This window comes from Lolium perenne, chromosome 4 (assembly GCF_019359855.2).
Source record: "Lolium perenne isolate Kyuss_39 chromosome 4, Kyuss_2.0, whole genome shotgun sequence".
In the NCBI taxonomy this organism is placed as follows: Eukaryota; Viridiplantae; Streptophyta; class Magnoliopsida; order Poales; family Poaceae; genus Lolium; species Lolium perenne.
Genome location: NC_067247.2, coordinates 289,787,289 through 289,806,377, shown reverse-complemented (window position 1 = coordinate 289,806,377; position 19,089 = coordinate 289,787,289). Strand labels below are relative to the sequence as shown.

Here is a 19,089-nt window from a genome sequence, read left to right as displayed (position 1 = left end):
TGAGTTTATCCTTATTTGAAAATTCTGTTGATAATTTGGCAGTTCATCCTACTATGGAGGAGGTTATTGCTTTCGGTGGTATTCCGCAGCCTCCGCTTGGTGTGAGGTCTATTACTAGACTGGGTGGCCAGCCTGGTGGGGATATGTTTCAAATGGAAAAGGCTATGAGGATTGCACAGTTGAGGGATGCTTCTTCGTGTGTAGGTAAGTCTGTGTCTCCTAAATTTTCTATTGTCAATATGCCTAATGATGAGATTATGCATAAGGCGGAACGATTGGGTATTTCCTTAGGTAAATCTGAAGGAGAGGTAGTGAAATCTATTAAAGGAATTAAATTGATAGAAGAGGAACGTATATTAACCATTCTGCAAAAAATATAGATGAGTATATAAATAAAGAGGACGATCCTTCAACACTTGTTATGTCTAAAGTTTCTACCCTATGTAATGATCTAGAGGAGGATGATTGCATCCCACTGGATTTAGATGGTCATATGGAACAACTAGATCCGGTAATCAAGGAAAAGAAGACTAGGGTCAGGAAGATCTATGATACTAATAATATTCGTAAAAGTACGAGGAGAAGAATTAAACGGCAATTTTCATGATGCAGAATATAAAAGGTATGAACTGGAATCCTGGGGGGTTTGCGGATACTGCTAAGCATTTGTTCGTAAAAGAGGCAATTAGGGAACATAAATTAGACTTTGTAGCCTTATTGGAGACTGGAAGGTCTAATTTCTCTATTCCTTTTTTAAATCAATTGGCTGCGGGATATAGCTATTCCTGGTTTTGTTTACCTCCTCATGGTCGATCAGGAGGCATTTTGGTTGGTATCAATTCTGACACACTCGAGGTACTCAAGGTGAGTATTGGAGACTTTTGTGTTAAGCTGCATATTAAGTGTAAAAGGGATGGTTTTGAATGGATTCTTGTGCCAGTCTATGGGGCTGCCCAAGATGCACATAAGGCTGAGTTTTTAGCGGAACTTGTCAGAATTTGTGAGACTGAAACATTGCCTATGTTGGTAGGTGTGATTTCAACATAATTCGAAAGCGCGGGGAAAAAATAATGATAATTTTAAAGCTCGTTGGCCTTTTGTCTTTAATGCCATTATTGAACATTTGAACTTGTGCGAAATTGCTCTTTCGGGAAGACAGTTTACGTGGGCAAGCCGTCGGGAAGTACCAACTTATGAGAAATTGGATAGGGTGCTCGCGTCTATTTCTTGGGAACAAAAATTCCCCCTTGTCACTATGCGTGCATTGACAAGAGCGGAATCTGACCATACTCCAATTCTTATTGACTCAGGGGTGAAAGCACATTTGGGTAATAAGACAAAGTTCTCTTTTGAGTTGCATTGGTTGCGACAAGAAGGTTTCTTTGACATGATTGAAAAGGAGTGGAAGTCTGTATTAGTGGGGTTGAATCCAATGGATGTGTGGTTGAATAAATTGAGGCATATAAGAAAATTTCTTAAAGGATGGGCAAAGAATCAAAGTGGGCAATATAAAAAAGAGAGGGATAGGTTAATAGGTATTATTGATGGGTTAGATTTGAAGGCTGAAACGAACAGCTTATCGATGGTAGAGAGAGAATCGCTTAAAGATGCAAATGATAAACTGAATAGATTGCGAAGAGAGGAAGAGTCTAAATGGGCGCAGAGAGCTAAAGTTAAGCATATCCAAGAAGGGGGGAGCAATACGAGATATTTTCATTTGATTGCAAATGGGAAACATAGAAGAAAGAAAAAATTCAATTAGAACAACAGGAGGGAACTATTGTTGGGGAAGATAATTTGAAGGTCTACATTAGTGAGTTTTATAAAAAATTATTCGGGGCACCGACATCAAATAACATCTCTTTGGTAGAGGAAGAGGTGCATGACATTCCTCAGATATCGACTGTTGAGAATGCGATCTTGACAGCTTCTTTTTCTGAGGAGGAAGTTCATGAGGCACTTTTTCAGATGGAAGGTAATAAAGCGCCGGGGCCTGATGGTTTTCCTGCAGAGTTTTATCAGAAATTTTGGGAGGTAATAAAAGATGACTTGATGGCGCTGTTCAATCAATTTAGTATTGGGGATTTGCCGCTCTACAAATTGAATTTCGGCGTCATTACTTTATTACCGAAGAAAGAGGATGCGGTGCAAATACAACAATATAGACCTATATGTCTACTGAATGTGTGTTTTAAAATCTTTACCAAAGCTGTTACAAATCGTATTACAGGAATTGCCCCACGAGTTATAAGACCAACACAATCCGCTTTTATGCCGGGAAGGAATATTCTAGAAGGGGTGGTCATTCTTCATGAAACTATTCATGAGCTACATACTAAGAAGTTGGATGGGATTTTATTTAAGATTGACTTCGAAAAGGCATATGATAAAGTGAAATGGTAATTCTTACAACAGACTTTGAGGATGAAGGGGTTTGCTCCTGAATGGTGTAGGATGATCAGTCAATTTGTCCAAGGGGGTAAAGGTAAATGATAACATTGGTCATTATTTCCAAACTAAAAAAGGTTTGAGACAAGGTGATCCTTTGTCACCTTTTCTCTTTAATATTGTGGTGGATATGCTTGCTATCTTAATTGAGAGAGCAAAAAATGATGATCAGGTAGGGGGTCTCATTCCTCACCTTGTTGAAGGGGGGATCTCTATCTTACAATATGCTGATGATACTATCCTTTTCTTGGAACATGATCTCCAGAAAGCAGTAAATATGAAACTAATACTATGCCTTTTTGAAGAGCTATCCGGGCTTAAAATTAATTTCCACAAGAGCGAGATTTTTTGTTTTGGGAAGGCAAATGATGAGGTAGACCAGTATAAACAGATCTTTGGATGTGATGCTGGTTCTCTACCTTTTAAATACTTAGGCATTCCTATTCACTTTAGAAAGCTTAGAATTTCTGATTGGTATCCAGTGGAGACCCGATTTGAGAGCAAATTGGGATGTTGGAAGGGCAGATTATTGTCCTATGGGGACATGTTGGTCCTTATCAATTCAGTTTTAACAAGCTTACCGATGTTCATGCTTTCTTTTCTAGAAATACCCGTTGGGGTAAGGAAAAGATTGGATTTTTATAGGCTCACCAAGTGGAATATCGTCTGCAGGCCCAAGGATCAAGGGGGTCTTGGTATTGAGGTCCTTGAATTGAAAAATAGATATTTATTGAGTAAGTGGCTTTATAAACTTCTTAACGAGGATGGGGTGTGGCAGGAGTTGCTGCAGAATAAATACCTAAGGAAAAAGACCTTATCCGAGGCACAAGCTAAACCAACAGCCTCTCCCTTTTGGAAGGGATTAATGAAGGTTAAAGTCAATTTTTTTAGAAGAGGTTTTTTTCAGATACGTAATGGTACGAATATCTGTTTTTTGGAAGATACCTGGTTAGGAAATACACCATTAGCACAACAATATCCATCCTTATATAGTATTGTGCATCATAAGAATGTAACAATAGCTCATGTGTTAGCCCAAACGCCTCTGAATATCAGTTTCAGAAGGTTGTTGGTGGGAAACAAATGGTCTTTATGGTTACAGTTATGCCGAAGACTTATGAGGATTAATTTATCTGATGAGAAGGATCAATTTGTTTGGAAATTGACAACAAATGGCGTGTTTACGGTGAAATCTATGTATGAGGATCTTATGAATAACCATACCCCTTTTTTGCGAAAGTACCTTTGGAAAGTTTAAGTTACTTTAAAGATAAAAATATTTATGTGGTTCTTAAGCAATAAAGTTTTGCTCACTAAAGATAATTTAGCCAGAAGAAGATGGAATGGTTGTATAAAATGTGTTTTTTGTGGTGAGCAGAAGACTATTGAGCATTTGTTCATCACTTGTCCTTTAGCTAAAATTCTCTGCCGTACGATTAATTTTACTTTTTCTCTCCCACCTCCAACCAATATTACCAATATGTTTGGTAATTGGCTACATGGAGTTGATAGACAATCAAAGGCTTTCATCCGTATTGGGGTTTCTACCTTATGTTGGTCTATCTGGAGGACAAGGAATGATATTATTTTTAACAAGAAACCTTCCTTTCACTTTTTGCAGATTATCCATATGGTGTCACACTGGGTCTAGTTGTGGGCTCTTCTGTCACCGGAGGGACAGCGGGATGCTATGGCTACTGGATGCACACGGCTCCAGATGGTCGCTCAGGATATCTTGTGCCAGGCTGGCTGGCAGCACAATAGACGGATACAATGATATGTAGTCCGTTTCTTCTAGTTGTCTTTCGCTGGTTGATTCTTGTATCAATTCTAGGCGATGTCTGAGATATTTTAATTTTGTACTCTTATTCTATTAATAAAAGGCTGTATGCATCACCACGATGCAGAAGCCGGGGTTCCATTCCCCATTTCGAAAAAAAACATAACTACGACTACTAGATGCATACTTATCTAGGCCAAATTCAACAAATTAAGCTGCGTTAAAAGCTGAGTTTGTCTTGATTACTAGATGCATATTTATTTTTTCTGAAAAAGCTCTCGGCCGGTGATCGAGCTGCTCATGCGCTAGTTGCCCCATAAGAACGAGTCCTACTCCGGTGCTCCCCCTAACACAAGTTGAGAGGTTATATTTTTTTTTTGTTTCTTTTCCAACCTTCAGCCCGCTGACCCATATCCAGCCCATGTATGCCCATCTGTATCTGAAGGTATAATAGCTGCCCCCCCATGGGGGCTTCACAGCGATCCTCGCACGTGAGCCGTTAGATCTTTCCATCAGCTAATCTCGGCCGTTCATTGTTGGCTCAGAATCTGCTAGATAAAGCCATGCAACAGACGTATCCTACCCGCCTCAGGCTGCTCAAGGGTCCCACCATCGTTTGGGCCCGCCCGTCAGTAGCTGCGGGTGAGGTTGGGTTCGGTCGGCCGCGTCGCACTCGCGCGTGGAAAGATCTCCACTCGCGCTGCTCTCCTGCTGGTCCACCGGCTAGATAAATCCGTGCAATTGTCGTGTGTTACCCGGCTGAGGCTGCTTGTGGGACCCACCATTGTTCAGGTCCACTCGTCGGTCGCTGCGAGAGAGGCAGCTTCGGTCGAGCATGTCATCGTGGGCATAGGGGTCCGCCGCCCACCCAATCGCCGATCCCATCCTCTCCCCCAATCCCCAGTCCCATTTCTCTCCCCTAGAAACCCTAGGCCAGTCTCCACCACGCGATCCACGGCCGCCGCATCCCCTCGCCGAACCAGCAGGGGCGAGCAGCATCAGATGGAGCAGCAACTGCCGGGAAGATGCGCGTGGTCGCCGGCGGCGGGAGGGCGCGGAGGAGCGTGGGCTGTAGCGGTGCTTCACCTCGCCATGCCCTCTGCGATTGGGTTGACGTCGATGGCGGACGGGGCTCAGCTGGAGGTGGTGCGGCCCGGGAAGACGCGCGCGCGGGGCCGACAGCGCGAGGGCGCTGAGGAGCGTGGCCTCCCCTTCCTTCCACTTCTCCCCCCATCCTGTCTGGTTCTTCTCCTCCTCTCCCTCATGCCCCCATCCCTGCCGCTGCGCGCATCTCCTCCTCCCCTTCACGGATGCCTCAGCAGTAGCAGCTGGAGGTCGACGGGTTCCTTCTCCTCCTATCTCCCTTGCGCCCCCATCCTGGCCGCTACCTCGTGCACATCTCCTCCTCCCCATCGCGTCTGCCTCAGCAGCAACAGCCGAAGTTCAGCCCAGAGGAACTGCATGAACGCCGACCGCCACATGTTTGTCCCTCCCTCCCTCCCTATCCCCATAGATCCTTATCTTTTTGCATGTTTCTCTCTTTCTCCAATCCCTACGTATCCTCATTTTTGTTTGTGCAGGTCTCACTTTATCTATGCCTACAAGGTGCTTGACAAAATACCTGTAAGTGTTGTTTAGAATTTCGTTTTTTTTCTTAAATTTATCCCAAGTCTATAGTAAATCAAGTTGTTGGTACTTTGTTTAATTTCGTTTTTTATCATTGAATCTAATTTCTGATGTCTCTTATTGAGTATTGTCTAGACAGTCATAGTAAAAAAGATAAGAGAACATTACTGATACAATATTGTGGGATTTTTAGGTTCTTTTTGTTCATAGATAGGCTCACATATCTCCCTTTTTTGATTTCTACCTTACGATGGAGACTTCTTAAAGGACTGTGAAGAGATGATTGCTTGGACTGTTCTGGAAAGTGGCGGTAGGAGGTACCGAAACCATGAAAAAATGCAATTTTAATAGAAACATGGAATGAGTTCTGATTCTTCTCATTTTAGTTACAATCATCTTTTTGAATCTTATTTTTTGGTATTCATGCTTCATACATTATATTTATCCTTAATCCATGGCGGTCTCACTGCTCTTATGCATGTCCTGCAGTTTCGTCAAGTATTTGATACCCTAATTTGTACTCTAATGACTTCTGGTGGTATAATATGCTCAAGGTTTGCATACCGTATACAAGTCAAGCATATTACTCCAATATCATTCTACAAGTACCTACAATTTTATACAGATGATAAAAGCATGTTGCCATTACAATAAAAATATACTCTGTTTTAGAGTATGGTCCACTAAACTGTCATGCATTTTACTTATTTTTAGGATTTCGATCCACCTAATCAAACCGCATATTTAGATGAGTTCTAGATTTTGGCAAAACTCTAACTTTGTGCTGCTTGATTATTGTTAAATTTTCCAGGTTTACATATGAATATGCTCAATTCTGCATTAGTTTTGTGTACTTTTATTTCTATTACACCACAACTACTATTTTGCTACACCTCTACTTTTTAGTCATCCACTGGCTCTAATTCATTCAGCTCCCCTCCATTGCTTTTTAACAACTTACAGCAGCATTCTGGAATGTGAGGAAACCTTGCCTGTATGTGGCATTGTTTTCTCTTTATGCTCCTAAACCGCATGAAATATTTCTTTCTTACTTTTCAGTTTATTTAACACCGCTTTCCCAAATAGGCTACAACTATATGTTTAGATAGGACCACATCATTGCAAGGAACTAAAGACTAAGATGTATTTTTAACTACCTTTGTTTAATTTATACCACATATTAGAATTTCACTACAAGGTACAATCACAGTTGCCAGTCCCAGAACACAGCCCTATGATGATAGGTAGTTTTTTTTTCCCAATTCAGTTCAGTTTAGTCTGATGCCTATAGTATGCCAGTCTGATGCCTATAGCATGCCATATCTTACGATTCTGTTGATTGCAGAATATGTAGCTTGGTGACTGTATCAGTGATAGATTGAGCAAGCTTGGCTTACATGTCGTGTTGATTTCAGACTTGGAAGGAGAAGCTAATTGAGCATCGTTCTCCAGTTCAGGTTTATGCTCCGCCTTTGCCTTTTTCTTTTCTTGGTTGCATTACTACACAAATATATACTGTGACTGCATGGATGCGATAAATTACTAATGCGTGCGCGTGGCGATCGATTTGGTTTGTGATTTTCAGGCAACCACGTTCTGGAGCTACCTGTCAGACTACTACTTGAACACGATGATTGAAGTGGCGCGATAGTACACATGCTCAAGAGCTACCTTAACATGTTCAGCTAACAATCATATAGGCACCGCGTGCCTAGACAATCAGAGTTGTACGTTCAGGTATTGCTTTATCTCTGCTTTCTCTTTCCCGTGCTTCAATTTCAGATGCTCTTACGGCTGCATTTTAGCCTTTCAGTTTGACCTCCTTGGCTCAGCTCATTTGTTGTCATGTTGTTTCCATCCCCGAGGTTTGCAGCATCCGGGTAGAGCTCGGCATGGGGAGCAAGCAGGGAAGATGCGGACTGAGGTGATGCAGCGGTGTGAGGCCGCTGTTGCAGCTAGATAGGTTCATGTAACATCGTCCTAGATTTCTCCATCCGTGATCTCTAGATTGAATGACCCATGTTAATTTCTGTTCTTCTTTCATTTGTTCTACACCCGCTTCTTGAAGTAAATTGGCAAACAAGGCCATGGGAGACCAACGCGGAAGGCATCTTAGCCCAGCCATGAGGCGTTTTTGTTTAGGTGATGTTACTTTGTGAGATTTCTTTATGATGCAACAGTTCGGTCACAATGCACTCATGGATTCGGATATGTAACTGATGTGTCCATAAGTTGTTTCTTAATTTTCTCTGCTAATGAATTTGGTAGATTCACAGTTTCCCCATTGCTTGACCAGGCAAGAGGACTGCGGCAAAATCTTCGCCGCTGCTCGATGGAGGAGGGGGATCGCGATCTGCAAAAGGAGGTGCAGTGTTGGGGGCTTATGATGTGTCGCCACTACCTGGAGTCACTTTGTCGCCGTGACCATTACCATTGCCTAACAAGGTACCTTCCCAAATAACAACCCATGCTCTCCTTATAGTTGCTTGTTGTGTGCGACCTGTGTGCTTGGTACTATGCATGCATGCTTGCCTAGCTATCTGCCTATTTGATTACTTGTGTGGTGATGCAGTTCAACAATGGATTTCGATCCTGTGAATCAATGTAACGATTTTTTTTTCAATATCTAACTGCTTGTTCTACCTTTATTTCAGGTGATTTATCTATTGTATATCACTCTGTCTGCTGATGCACATTTGAAATTTTCTGAAATTTATGGGAACTGAAGGAAAATATGGATGCAAGCAACATGCACTTTTATGCTTTTTTCTATGCCATATATAGTTGGTTACAGTTTTCTGAAAGTAAAGTGAGCTAAATATATGTTCTTTCTAGCAAAATCTAACTGGCATTGCTGTTATCGCATTTATTTCAGGTGACTTTCCTATTGCACATCACAATTTCTGGTGACACATATGTGAAGTTTGTTGCAGATTTTTGAAGTGAAGGAAAATATGGACACAACCAACATGCCGGTTACTTCACTTTCTCTATTCCACCTTTTATAATTAGAAACTTTTTGTAGAGATCTATCCATCTATGCAAGGATCAGAATGAATGGTAGAAGGAGGTGTTGTCCGCATACAATCAAATAGAAGGGTCGAGAATTGTTTTATGGTCTTTTTATTTGCGGGGTTCCTTTCCTTGTGGATGCCTGTTCCATGATTTCTTTGCCTTTCGCCTTGCCCGCTGACGTGTTTATGTTGCCTCTGTGTTCTGTCTTTGCATGTTTGGCGCCTTGTTGGGATTGTCGTGTCGGTTCGCTGTGGCTGCTCCCGTTCGTCTGTTGTCCGGTTACGTTCTTGGTGAGTATGCTCTGTTTCAGCTATTTCTGCATCGCTTGGCAGCACTAGTGTTTAATCTTTCGTGCTTGTATTATTGGTTTGATTACCTGAAATCCTTCCCTCACTGTGGTTGCGCAGGGTCAGGATTAAAATTTGTCGACAATTCTTTTCGTCTAGCAAATGCATCCTACTTACTAATGGTGGCCCAGATTACTGTGTGTCCATAAGCTATGTTTGTAAGACCAGCCAATGGGACTGCACCTGCTGCCAATGAGTGTGTCGTTGTGCCCGATGAATTGGTATATAGCAGGTTAGCAAGAAACTATCCTAGATGCTCATGGTGGTTTAGATTAGCTTGGAAACCCAGCTTGATAATTAGCGTTTCTCTACGACCACTGTTAATTAGTGAATTAGTATGTCATTTGAATTAGCCCCAGCTTGATAATTTCTTAATTAATATATCCTGCGAGAAGAGCAAGACCACTGTTATTAGCAATGGAAGTGTTTCATCTTTGATTCCACATCATAGGATGTACCACCAGTTGTTTATTAAGATGAATCTCGAATGTGTATTGTTTTCGATATCACGAAATTTGCCAATGCAACTATCCTAGATGCTTTAGATTTCAGAGCATTTAGGTTGTTATGCCTGCATGAAAGTTTTCTCTTTATGTTGTGTGCATTTCAACTGTGGTAATTTGGAGTGTGCTTGTTTATTTAGCTCCATATGCTTGGCAAGTTATGAAAGAACTAAATATATTCTTCAAAATCAAGATCTGGGCATGCTTCTTTTGCTTGTATCAGCACACATTTGTTCTAATTATATTTTGTTGTGCTTTCTACTGCTTTTAGTTGGAAGATGCAGTTTAATTTCATAGAAAGTAAGCACAGTTAAGCATGTTAACCTCTTCTTTTTCTTAGATGCATCTTACATCACTACAAAAATGTGATATGGTGTCTGTGTTGCTTTGTTCTTTCATTCTCTGTCAATTTTGGTATATTGCAAAGCTACTAATTCTTTGGCGTAGCTCCTGAGATGAGACTTTTGTTCTTTAGTTTCTTAATATGTTTGGGAGCACCCAGCTCTGATGCCTCATTTATCTTTCACGTCATCCTATGTTATGGTGGTTAAATCTGTAGCTGATCAGTTTGACAGTCAATGTAAAATGCTACATTGCAGGGGTGGAGCCAACCTGATGATAGAGCCTAAGTAAAAATAAATAAAGTCTGACTTACGTTTGCCCATGGAAATAGAGGATTAGTTCGTTTCCCTTCAAGAATCAATAGTTGCAATACCTTGAAGAATAATGAAGAAATTATGATGTGTACGGATTAGTGAAAGGTAATTCTCATAATCATAGGCCCTTTTAATTGTTCATCATATTCCTCTGATATATTCTCCATGTTTGTGAGATTATGTTTCCTAAGCAGTTGTATTTACTTCCATGTGGGTTAGCTACAAGTGTTTAGTATTGATGCACCTCTTTCTTTGTTGTCTGTTTTTTCTTAACTGTATCCTACTCATATTCTGGAAATATTTGGAGTAAACTTGCGGACAGAAAATGTTAGTTTATATTTAGGATGGTGCACTTCTCAAAATAAAATCAATATTCTTTACTTAGTGGTTGCGTTTCCAACATGTGGTCATGTGGACTCAATAGTGCAGAGTACTGTGATCGTAGGCTGATACACATAAAGTTTTTAGATGCAGCATTAGAGCCTATTCCGTTTACATTGGTTTCTATTTCTAGAGATCTGCATGATGTGGTGTTTCCTTATAATTCTGTTTTTCCATTGAAACATTTAGTTCTAATCAGAATTACAATATATCTATTTTAGGATCTAAGAGTCTTTTAATAGAGTAGTACTGATATATTTTTTAAAGTGTCTTTTACCCATGAATATTCTCCTTCAAACAAGTGAAAGTGCCAATGATCTGCGAGCAGTTCATTCTTTTATACATATCATTACGCATAGTTTTTCCAGATGGGCTCACTTGCCACTTGATATCAGAGTTTAAAGTGGAAAGCCTTTTTTACCGCTATGTTGGATCTCAAGTAATACTAACATACAATAGACATGTTGTAGTTATGACCATCTACCTTTTATAAAATACATCTGCCCCTTTTTTTAATGGTAGATTTCTTTTTCTTAAAAATGGAAATACTGCTTAGGTCATCCTATTGACCCCCAACGTTTTCTTTGCTCTACATAGTTTGGTTTCTTCTCAAATTTATTTTGTACGGTCGCATTGTTCAGTTAAGGAATAACTCGAGCAACATGTACATGTTCAGGCAATGGAACCTGTGATGGCTTGCTGAGAGCAGGAGAAAAACATTTATAGAGCCCCTTACAGGTGGCTGTATGATTATACTTTTGCTTGGATACTATATGAAGAAACTTAAAAATGTATATTTAAATTTGGCGCACCATCTTTCTTCTCTTTTCTTATACTTAACAGTTCAGGAAATCATTTTTCCTTTTTATATGGTCATACTTTGTCCATGACAGCAGGTATGATTTGTGTCGCAGGCGTTGAGAAAATCCTCTTGACCCACTAAATATCCAAGGGTTCCTTATTTAAAGTCCATGGCTACTGATCTGGTGAAACTGATATTGGTAGCAAGTTGAACTGTACCTCATGGATGACAAGATATAGTTATGTCGCTTCAGGTTGTAGGATAAGGTCATTTGCCCATTTCACTTCCAAACTAAAAACGTTGAATACAATTTAATTGGTTCATTCCTGAGTATGTGCTTTCTTCCCATCTATTATTAGATTGTACGCCTTTTAATTTGAATCCTCTTTGATGTGTGCATACATGAAATATTTTCAATCGCTTCGTACTTCAGAAAGCAGATCCCCTCTTGATGTATTGCCGTGGGACTAATCAAGGACCTGATCGAGGGTGGCATTAAGGTGTGTGAGCAATTAATTATAAGGTGTTAGCTTGGAAAGGCAAATGTAGTTTTCGATTCCTAAATGTACATTTCGATTCCTAAATGTAGATTTCCAACATTCATGAATGTTGATTTCCGTTCATTTCCGTTGTCTTCAAGAGCCTTGAATTCCAGCAAGTTCATTTCCAACAACAAATGTTGATTTCAATATCTAAATATGATAAGAAACTGAATATATACTACATTTCCGTTCTGTATTATGTGACTATTTGCGCCAGTGTTGTACATATTAGCAGCTACAATCAAGACATAATTGAACACATGTTATCTGATTCTTTATGAATATGCTGATTTTGAAATAGGATTTTATCATCGATTTGTACAAATGCTAAGAGACCGAAGTTTGTTAATTCTGGAGCTTTTGTAATTCTCAAATTTTTTTGTTTTAGTATTTTTTTATTACCGTTATATAAAATATACATTGGCAAGAGCTCTACGGGGTCGTGCGCCAAGGCGCACATCTAAATCTAGTATATATGAGGGTGACGTACGCGGAGACATCTACGGCCCTTTTTTATATGCCCTGCCTATTCGGTACATGCATGTCACCGTAGTAGTACACTATACTTACAGAAATTAATCGTACAAGATAACACGGGCCATACGGGTCTCTAGAGGGTCGTGCGTACATATCAGATTTTTAAATTTTACGGTCATGACCCCGCTTACGAAGAGGTATTAGAAGATCTCAACCATTATTATTTTCGACGCAGCGTGATATTTGTCAAGGAGAGCACCGGAGTAGAAGTGCATGCGAACCTCATCAGCCAAGGTCAAAAACTCCCAGAGAGGCCAACGCTTGGAGATGCTAAATCGAGTCGGGGATGATGCCAGCTCTTTCCCATTTTCAGTAGTGTGGTGTCAACGCACGCTGCAAGGTCGATAAAGTTTTTCCGCATCATGGACTACGCGCCACATATTCTCGGCAGCTCGAACTGAAAGGTGAGAGTGCTGGCTGACACGGTCATGTTTTGTCTGGACACCGAACAGCTCTCGGTGAAAATGCCAGTCCTTTATACTATTGTGTCTAAACGTGGTTTCGTAAGAAGCCAGCTAGCGATCAACGTACATGCATCAACATCGTCGTGCTTAGTTAGGTTATTTTCATCCATGGAAAGTTGTACGTACCTGCCTGTTAGCCGGCATCTGGCACGTTTTTCAGAACTACCGTCCGCCACATTAATTCACTTTAGAGATCAGCTCACTACAGGATTCGTGCGATACGCCGACGGCCTTCGTCCTCAGCTTAGCCACGAAAACGATCAGTGTACAGTTCTGCCGACTACCACCGTCGGCATAGCCGGCATAGGCACAGCTGCCAGACCATTGGCGTGACACAGCTGTCGGCGTAGATGGCCCTGTGCCGACAGTCCCGTCCACCGCCGGCGTCAACCTAAGACGGTGAGATGGCGGCGGCGCAGGTACACTGACAACTTTGCCATCGGCTTAGAGGGACACACGTCTTACCCTGGGGCGTTCATGGAGCGCGGAAGGGTTCCGTTGGCATAGCTCTGCACCATCAAATGGGCAGCAGCAGGCGACCTCTAGATCCACGTGGCAGCGGTGTAGGCCGTGACGACGGCAGCCCTCAGTGCACCTGTAAAAATTCCTAAGGCCTTGGGACGCCGACAGCAGAGCTGTGCCAACGGTTTTTTCTGGCCATGGCTGTCCGCAAGATTTGGCCGTCGGCATCTTCTTGTCAGGTTATCTGGCGCGATGCTGTCATACACAACAATAAGAGAGTAAAATATATAAAGGAATCATTTTGTTCAATTATATTATGTAGTCTCATTGAGGGAGAACAAAATTTCAGCGTCGACTTCAAAGTCACGAACTCTACCAAATGATGTAAAGTATAACTTGTTGGCTTTCTCAGAAAGGATGTTTTGTTCACTTTCACAAAATTGTGTGAAAGCCTGAAAATCCTCCCCACTAGCTTCTCAATCGATATAAAATCTAACCGCTTTTATGGGTCAACCTCTTAATTTTAAACGTCGAAATGCTTGGAAACAGAGAGTTCAGTTGGAAAAGAATGCAGAAAGGCGGGGACAAGCATCAGTCCAAGGTGTAAAGAAAACCCAAACCTTCACCGCTGGGCAGTGGCATCCGTAATCTAGACAACTTCACATCAAATATTTGTTTCTTGGTTTAAGGGTTATGTTTGAAACCAACACCCTAAACTTTTCCCCTGGATATATATGGGAGACTTTTCAGTTCTCTGAATCTCCGTCCATGTCCTTTGTATTTACTCATCCATACTTTGGTTTCGTTCAAGCTTGAATTATTTGTCCCAAAATTATGTCTTTTTTTCCACGACTAGATCGACAGTTGCCACTCTGAAGGAGGCATCTTTCCTAACCAAGTGAGCGTGTTCATGCAGTAGTGTGTGCTTTTACATATTTGCTCAATTAAACTTGGAGAGTGGATTTGGTGATCAGGGGGTACGTGAGCACCCCTAGACACCATTAGATTTGCTTTTAGATTCGATCTACGCGAGTAGATGCTCACGGCCATCAAACCGCCGTGAAATCTACTTTTCTGCCTCTAAGCTGACCTCTTCTCCTCCTCCCGCCGTTCGTGCTGGGGAATCATCCACTCAAGGAGGCCGCTCCTCAGCTTCCTCCCAACAACGGCGCCCCACCGCACTCGAACACTAGCGTCACCGTCGACTGCTCGTGATGCGCCGGTCAACTCCTGATTCTGCCGCCCTCGCCGCGGGCCGCACCTCCACGCCCATGCCCACCGTTAGCGCTTCCCCTCTATCGAACTCGCCTCCTCCCCAAAATCGAGTCAACGGAGCTCAGAGCTCTTAGAAGGAGCGGCTACCCAAACCAAGCATCGCTCCTCCGCTTACTCCCCAACAAAGGCCCGCTGCGCTCGAACACCAGCGCCGCCATCGAGATCTCGTGGGATCTGCTGTGATCGGACGCTCCCGTTGACTCGAGCTGGACGACTATTTGTTCCGATTTCTATCTCTGTCCAATTCAGCTCGTCGATGTGTTGTAGAGGGATTCAAGCTCTGGCGTCTTATCCCGACCCACCGCTCCTCCACTTCGACCCACCCACCGCTCCTCCATGGCCCTGCCGCGCTCCGGCGCTCGCTGACCACTGGCACCATCTAGCAGCTATGGTATGAGCGGAATTGGAGAGAGAGAGAGAAATAAATCGCTGCTAGCCAGAGGAGGCGCGGAACTGATTGGGCCCGGCGGCGGGTGTGGACACTCTTCTTCCAGCTCGATTCAACAGGAGCTTTTCGTCCCAGCTCGATTCAACGAGTATCCGCTCTAGGAAGAGGAGGTCGAGTGGTTCTTCCCCTCAATCGAACTCGTCTCTTCTCCCAAATCGAGCGCGAAAGACGCGAGGTCGAGCGGTGATTCGAGAGCAGCGTCGGTGACCACCTCCGGCTCCTCGTCGGTGATGAAGAGCTCTCGATTTCCCTTCTCCTAACTCTCAATTTCTCTTCCCCAGACTTGATTTGAGCTCATGATTTTCCATCGTGGACACGCCCAACGCCGATTTGATCTCTTGATTTACCGTTTCTGGAAAAAAGAACAGTGGCACGCGGCGCGGTCAGCAGTTCCATGGAAGGAGGTAGAGGACCGTGGAAAGGATCTGTTTAAGCGCTTATTAACGGCCTCCAGCGCTGTCTCCTGTTTTGCTGTTCGCCGTTCAGAGCTGGTGCTCCAGAGGAGCTCGTTTTTCGAGCTGGTGCGCGCTCGAGAAGGAGCGGCCGAGTGGGGGCAAGTGGGGATGATAGGCGGTGGAGCACGGCCGGAGCACACGGACAGTAAACGGTGTTAGACACGTGGCAGCCAGTTAGGGGGTGCTCATGTACCCCCTGATCACCGAGCTTCACCCGATTAAACTTGGTGGGCTTTTTTATTAATTTGCGGTCAAATCATATTAAGCAAATAAGAAATGCAGTACACAAGTGAAGGAAGTACATTGCTTAAGACTCAAATACATTATGCTTTTGTTCTGCCACAATGGCATTGATGGCCCACAAGTATAGGGGGTGTATCGTAGTATTTTCGATAAGTAAGAATGTCGATCCCAACGAGGAGCAGAAGGTGTTGACAAGCAGTTTCGATGAAGGATTCACTGTAAATGCTCACAGACAAGTATTCTGGGGGTTTTGATGTAGCAGATGAATAAAGTACGAGTAAGTAAAGTGCGAGAGTAACAATTGCAGCGACTGGCCCAATCCTTTTTAGCACAAAGGACAAGCCGGTTTGTTTACTTATAATGACCAAATGTTCTTGAGGACACACGGGATTTTAGTCTAGTGCTTTCGCTACATATGGCTAATTAATCTTCATTGTTTTGATAAGTGTTGTGTGGGTGAACCTATGCTAATGCACCGCCCTTCCTAGGACTAATACATACTTGTGATTATACCCCTTGCAAGCATCCGCAACTACAAGAAAGTAATTAAGATAAATCTAACCATAGCCTTAAACTCTGAGATCCTGCATAGATATACCAACGGGGGTTTAGGTTTCTGTCACTCCGGCAACCCCGCAATTGGCAAACGAGTACAAGACTTAAATATCATAACATTGAATATTACTCAACCATACTTCACTACTAACATTTAGACTTCACCCATGTCCTCAAGAACTAAACGAACTACTCACGAGACATCATATGGAACATGATCAGAGGTGATATGATGATGAATAACAATCTGAACATAAACCTTGGTTCAATGGTTTCACTCAATAGCATCAATAACAAGTAGAAATCAACACCGGGAGAGTTTCCCCTATCAAACAATCAGATCCAACCCGAATTGTTACGGCGGTGACGATGTACAGCGGTGGAGACGGCGGTGATGATGATGTAGATGATGACGATGGTGATGGAGATGATGTCCAGCTCGATGATGGTGACGATGGCGTCGATTTCCCCCTCCGGGAGGGAATTTCCCCGGCGGATCTCAGCCTGCCGGAGAGCTCTTTTCTCTCTGGTGTTCTCCGCCCCGCAGAGGCGGCTGTAACTCTTCGCGACTGTCCCCCCGGAGCTTAGGTTTTCGGGACGAAGAAATACGCGAAGGAGAGGAGGCCAGAGGGGGCTGTGGGCCCCCTCCCCACAAGGCGGCGCGGCCAGGCCTTGGCCCGCGCCGTCCTGTGAGGTGGGCCCACGGTGGCACTCCTCGGCTCCTCCTTCTGGCTCTCGTCGTCTTCTGGAAAAATAGGATTTTTCATATAAATTCCGTCAATTGTTGATCTTCCGAAATATTGCATTATGACGGTGCTTTTTCCAGCAGAATCCTGACTCCGATGCGCGATCCTCCAATAATCATGAAACATGCAAAATAGATGAAATAACATAAGTATCATCTCCAAATATGAAATATATCAATGAATAACAGCAAATTATGATATAAAATAGTGATGCAAATTGGACGTATCAACTCCCCCCAAGCTTAGACTTCGCTTGTCCCCAAGCGAAACTGAACTCGGTAAACAGGACCACATGTTTATGGAGTGAAGAGTCGATAAATAAAATACGGACAAGAAGCATCATATTCATTCACACAAGACATTCTAGTAAACATCTTCCTCATAGAATTCAACTTGAAACAAGTATAAGGTAATCACAAATAAAGGTGCATAAGAAATCGTAGTTGGTGATGGCAAACTTCGTTCTTGGTCAGAGAACAATTAACAGGTTATATTTATCTATCGAGCAGCGCTCTCATGTTAAAGTTTATACGGCACTGATACGTCCAAAACGTATCTACTTTCCCGAACACTTTTGCTATTGTTTTGCCTCTAATTTGTGTATTTTGGATGCAACTAACACGGACTAACGCTGTTTTCAGCAGAACTGTTCTGGTGTCTCGTTTTTGTGCAGAAATCCAACTTTCAGGAAAATCCTCGGAATTTATGCAGAAGGTCCTATTTTCCCAGAATATTGGTGGAGCCAGAAGGGCAAGCCAGGTGGGGGCCCGAGGGCCCCACACACTAGGCCGGCGCGGCCCAGGAGGGGCCCGCACGGCCCTAGTGTGTGGCGGCCTCGGTCGGCCGCCGACGCCCTCCTTCGTACTACTTATTGCCTTCGACCTAAAAACGCACGGGAAGAAGTTGAAGTCGCCAGAAACCCTCCAGAACGCCGCCACATCGCGAAACTCCGTCTCGGGAGCCAGAAGTCTCCGTTCTGGCACTCCGCCGGGACGGGGAATTGGAGGAGATCACCGCCATCATCACCACCGACGCCTCTTCATCAACCAGCCATGTTTCCCCCATCCATGTGTGAGTAATTCCCCGGCTGTAGGCCGAAGGGGATGGTAGGGATTGGATGAGATTGGTCATGTAATAGCATAAGATTGTTAGGGCATAGTGCCTAGTGTCCGTAATTGGTACTTTGATGATATTGTTGCAACTTGTTATGCTTAATGCTTGTCACTAGGGCCTGAGTGCCATGATCTCAGATCTGAACATGTTATTGTTTCATCATGATATTCATTGTTTATGATCTTACCTGCAAGTTGTATACACATGTCGCTGTCCGGAACCAATGGCCCCGAAGTGACAAAAATCGGGACAACCGGAGGGGATGGTAGTGATGTGAGGATCACATGTGTTCACGGAGTGTTAATGCTTTGCTCCGGTACTCTATTAAAAGGAGTACCTTAATATCCAGTAGATTCCCTTGAGGCCCGGCTGCCACCGGCTGGTAGGACAAAAGATGTTGTGCAAGTTTCTCATTGCGAGCACGTACGACTATATATGGAACACATGCCTATTGATTACTTTGTACTTGGACACCGTTTTATTATTATCTGCAAATGCCCTGCTATGATTGTTACATGAGTTTCTCTCATCCATGCAACGCCCGTTATCCGTCCCCGTGCCTACAGTATTTTAATCCTGCTGTTTAGTATAATCACTACTGCTGTCTCTGTTACTCTGCTGCTGTTATTTCACTCACTATCGCTATAAAACTGTTACTACTGATAAACTCTTGCGAGCAAGTCTGTTTCCA

General features: G+C 43.0%; 1 protein-coding gene across 22 annotated transcripts; it reads left to right on the top strand.

Annotated features, from left to right (window-relative positions):
• Positions 1 to 4,668: 4,668 nt before the first annotated feature.
• LOC127295739 (uncharacterized) lies at positions 4,669 to 12,283 on the top strand. 22 transcript variants are annotated; one of them, XM_071819250.1, is made up of 13 exons: positions 4,669 to 5,709; positions 5,809 to 5,851; positions 6,122 to 6,408; positions 7,039 to 7,311; positions 7,440 to 7,591; positions 7,728 to 7,996; positions 8,151 to 8,299; positions 8,730 to 9,159; positions 9,277 to 9,448; positions 10,319 to 10,480; positions 11,671 to 11,811; positions 11,992 to 12,058; positions 12,148 to 12,283. In XM_071819250.1, the coding sequence occupies exons 1-3, from the start codon at positions 5,231 to 5,233 to the stop codon at positions 6,200 to 6,202; spliced, it is 603 nt and encodes a 200-aa protein (XP_071675351.1). In that variant the 5' UTR covers positions 4,669 to 5,230; the 3' UTR covers positions 6,203 to 6,408; positions 7,039 to 7,311; positions 7,440 to 7,591; positions 7,728 to 7,996; positions 8,151 to 8,299; positions 8,730 to 9,159; positions 9,277 to 9,448; positions 10,319 to 10,480; positions 11,671 to 11,811; positions 11,992 to 12,058; positions 12,148 to 12,283. The 22 variants fall into 22 exon arrangements, with proteins under 22 accessions (XP_071675351.1, XP_071675347.1, XP_071675345.1 ...); XM_071819246.1 differs by having other exon boundaries at positions 11,671 to 11,824; XM_071819244.1 differs by having other exon boundaries at positions 11,671 to 11,888.
• Positions 12,284 to 19,089: the final 6,806 nt, after the last annotated feature.

Excerpts from the sequence above, each read along its gene's own strand:
- LOC127295739 (XM_071819251.1), top strand. The coding sequence starts at position 5,231 with ATGGAGCAGCAACTGCCGGGAAGATGCGCGTGGTCGCCGGCGGCGGGA. Across the intron at positions 5,710-5,808 it reads ATGAACGCCGACCGCCACAT|GTCTCACTTTATCTATGCCT; the intron begins GTTTGTCCCTCC and ends TTGTTTGTGCAG. Across the intron at positions 5,852-6,121 it reads AGGTGCTTGACAAAATACCT|GACTGTGAAGAGATGATTGC; the intron begins GTAAGTGTTGTT and ends GACTTCTTAAAG.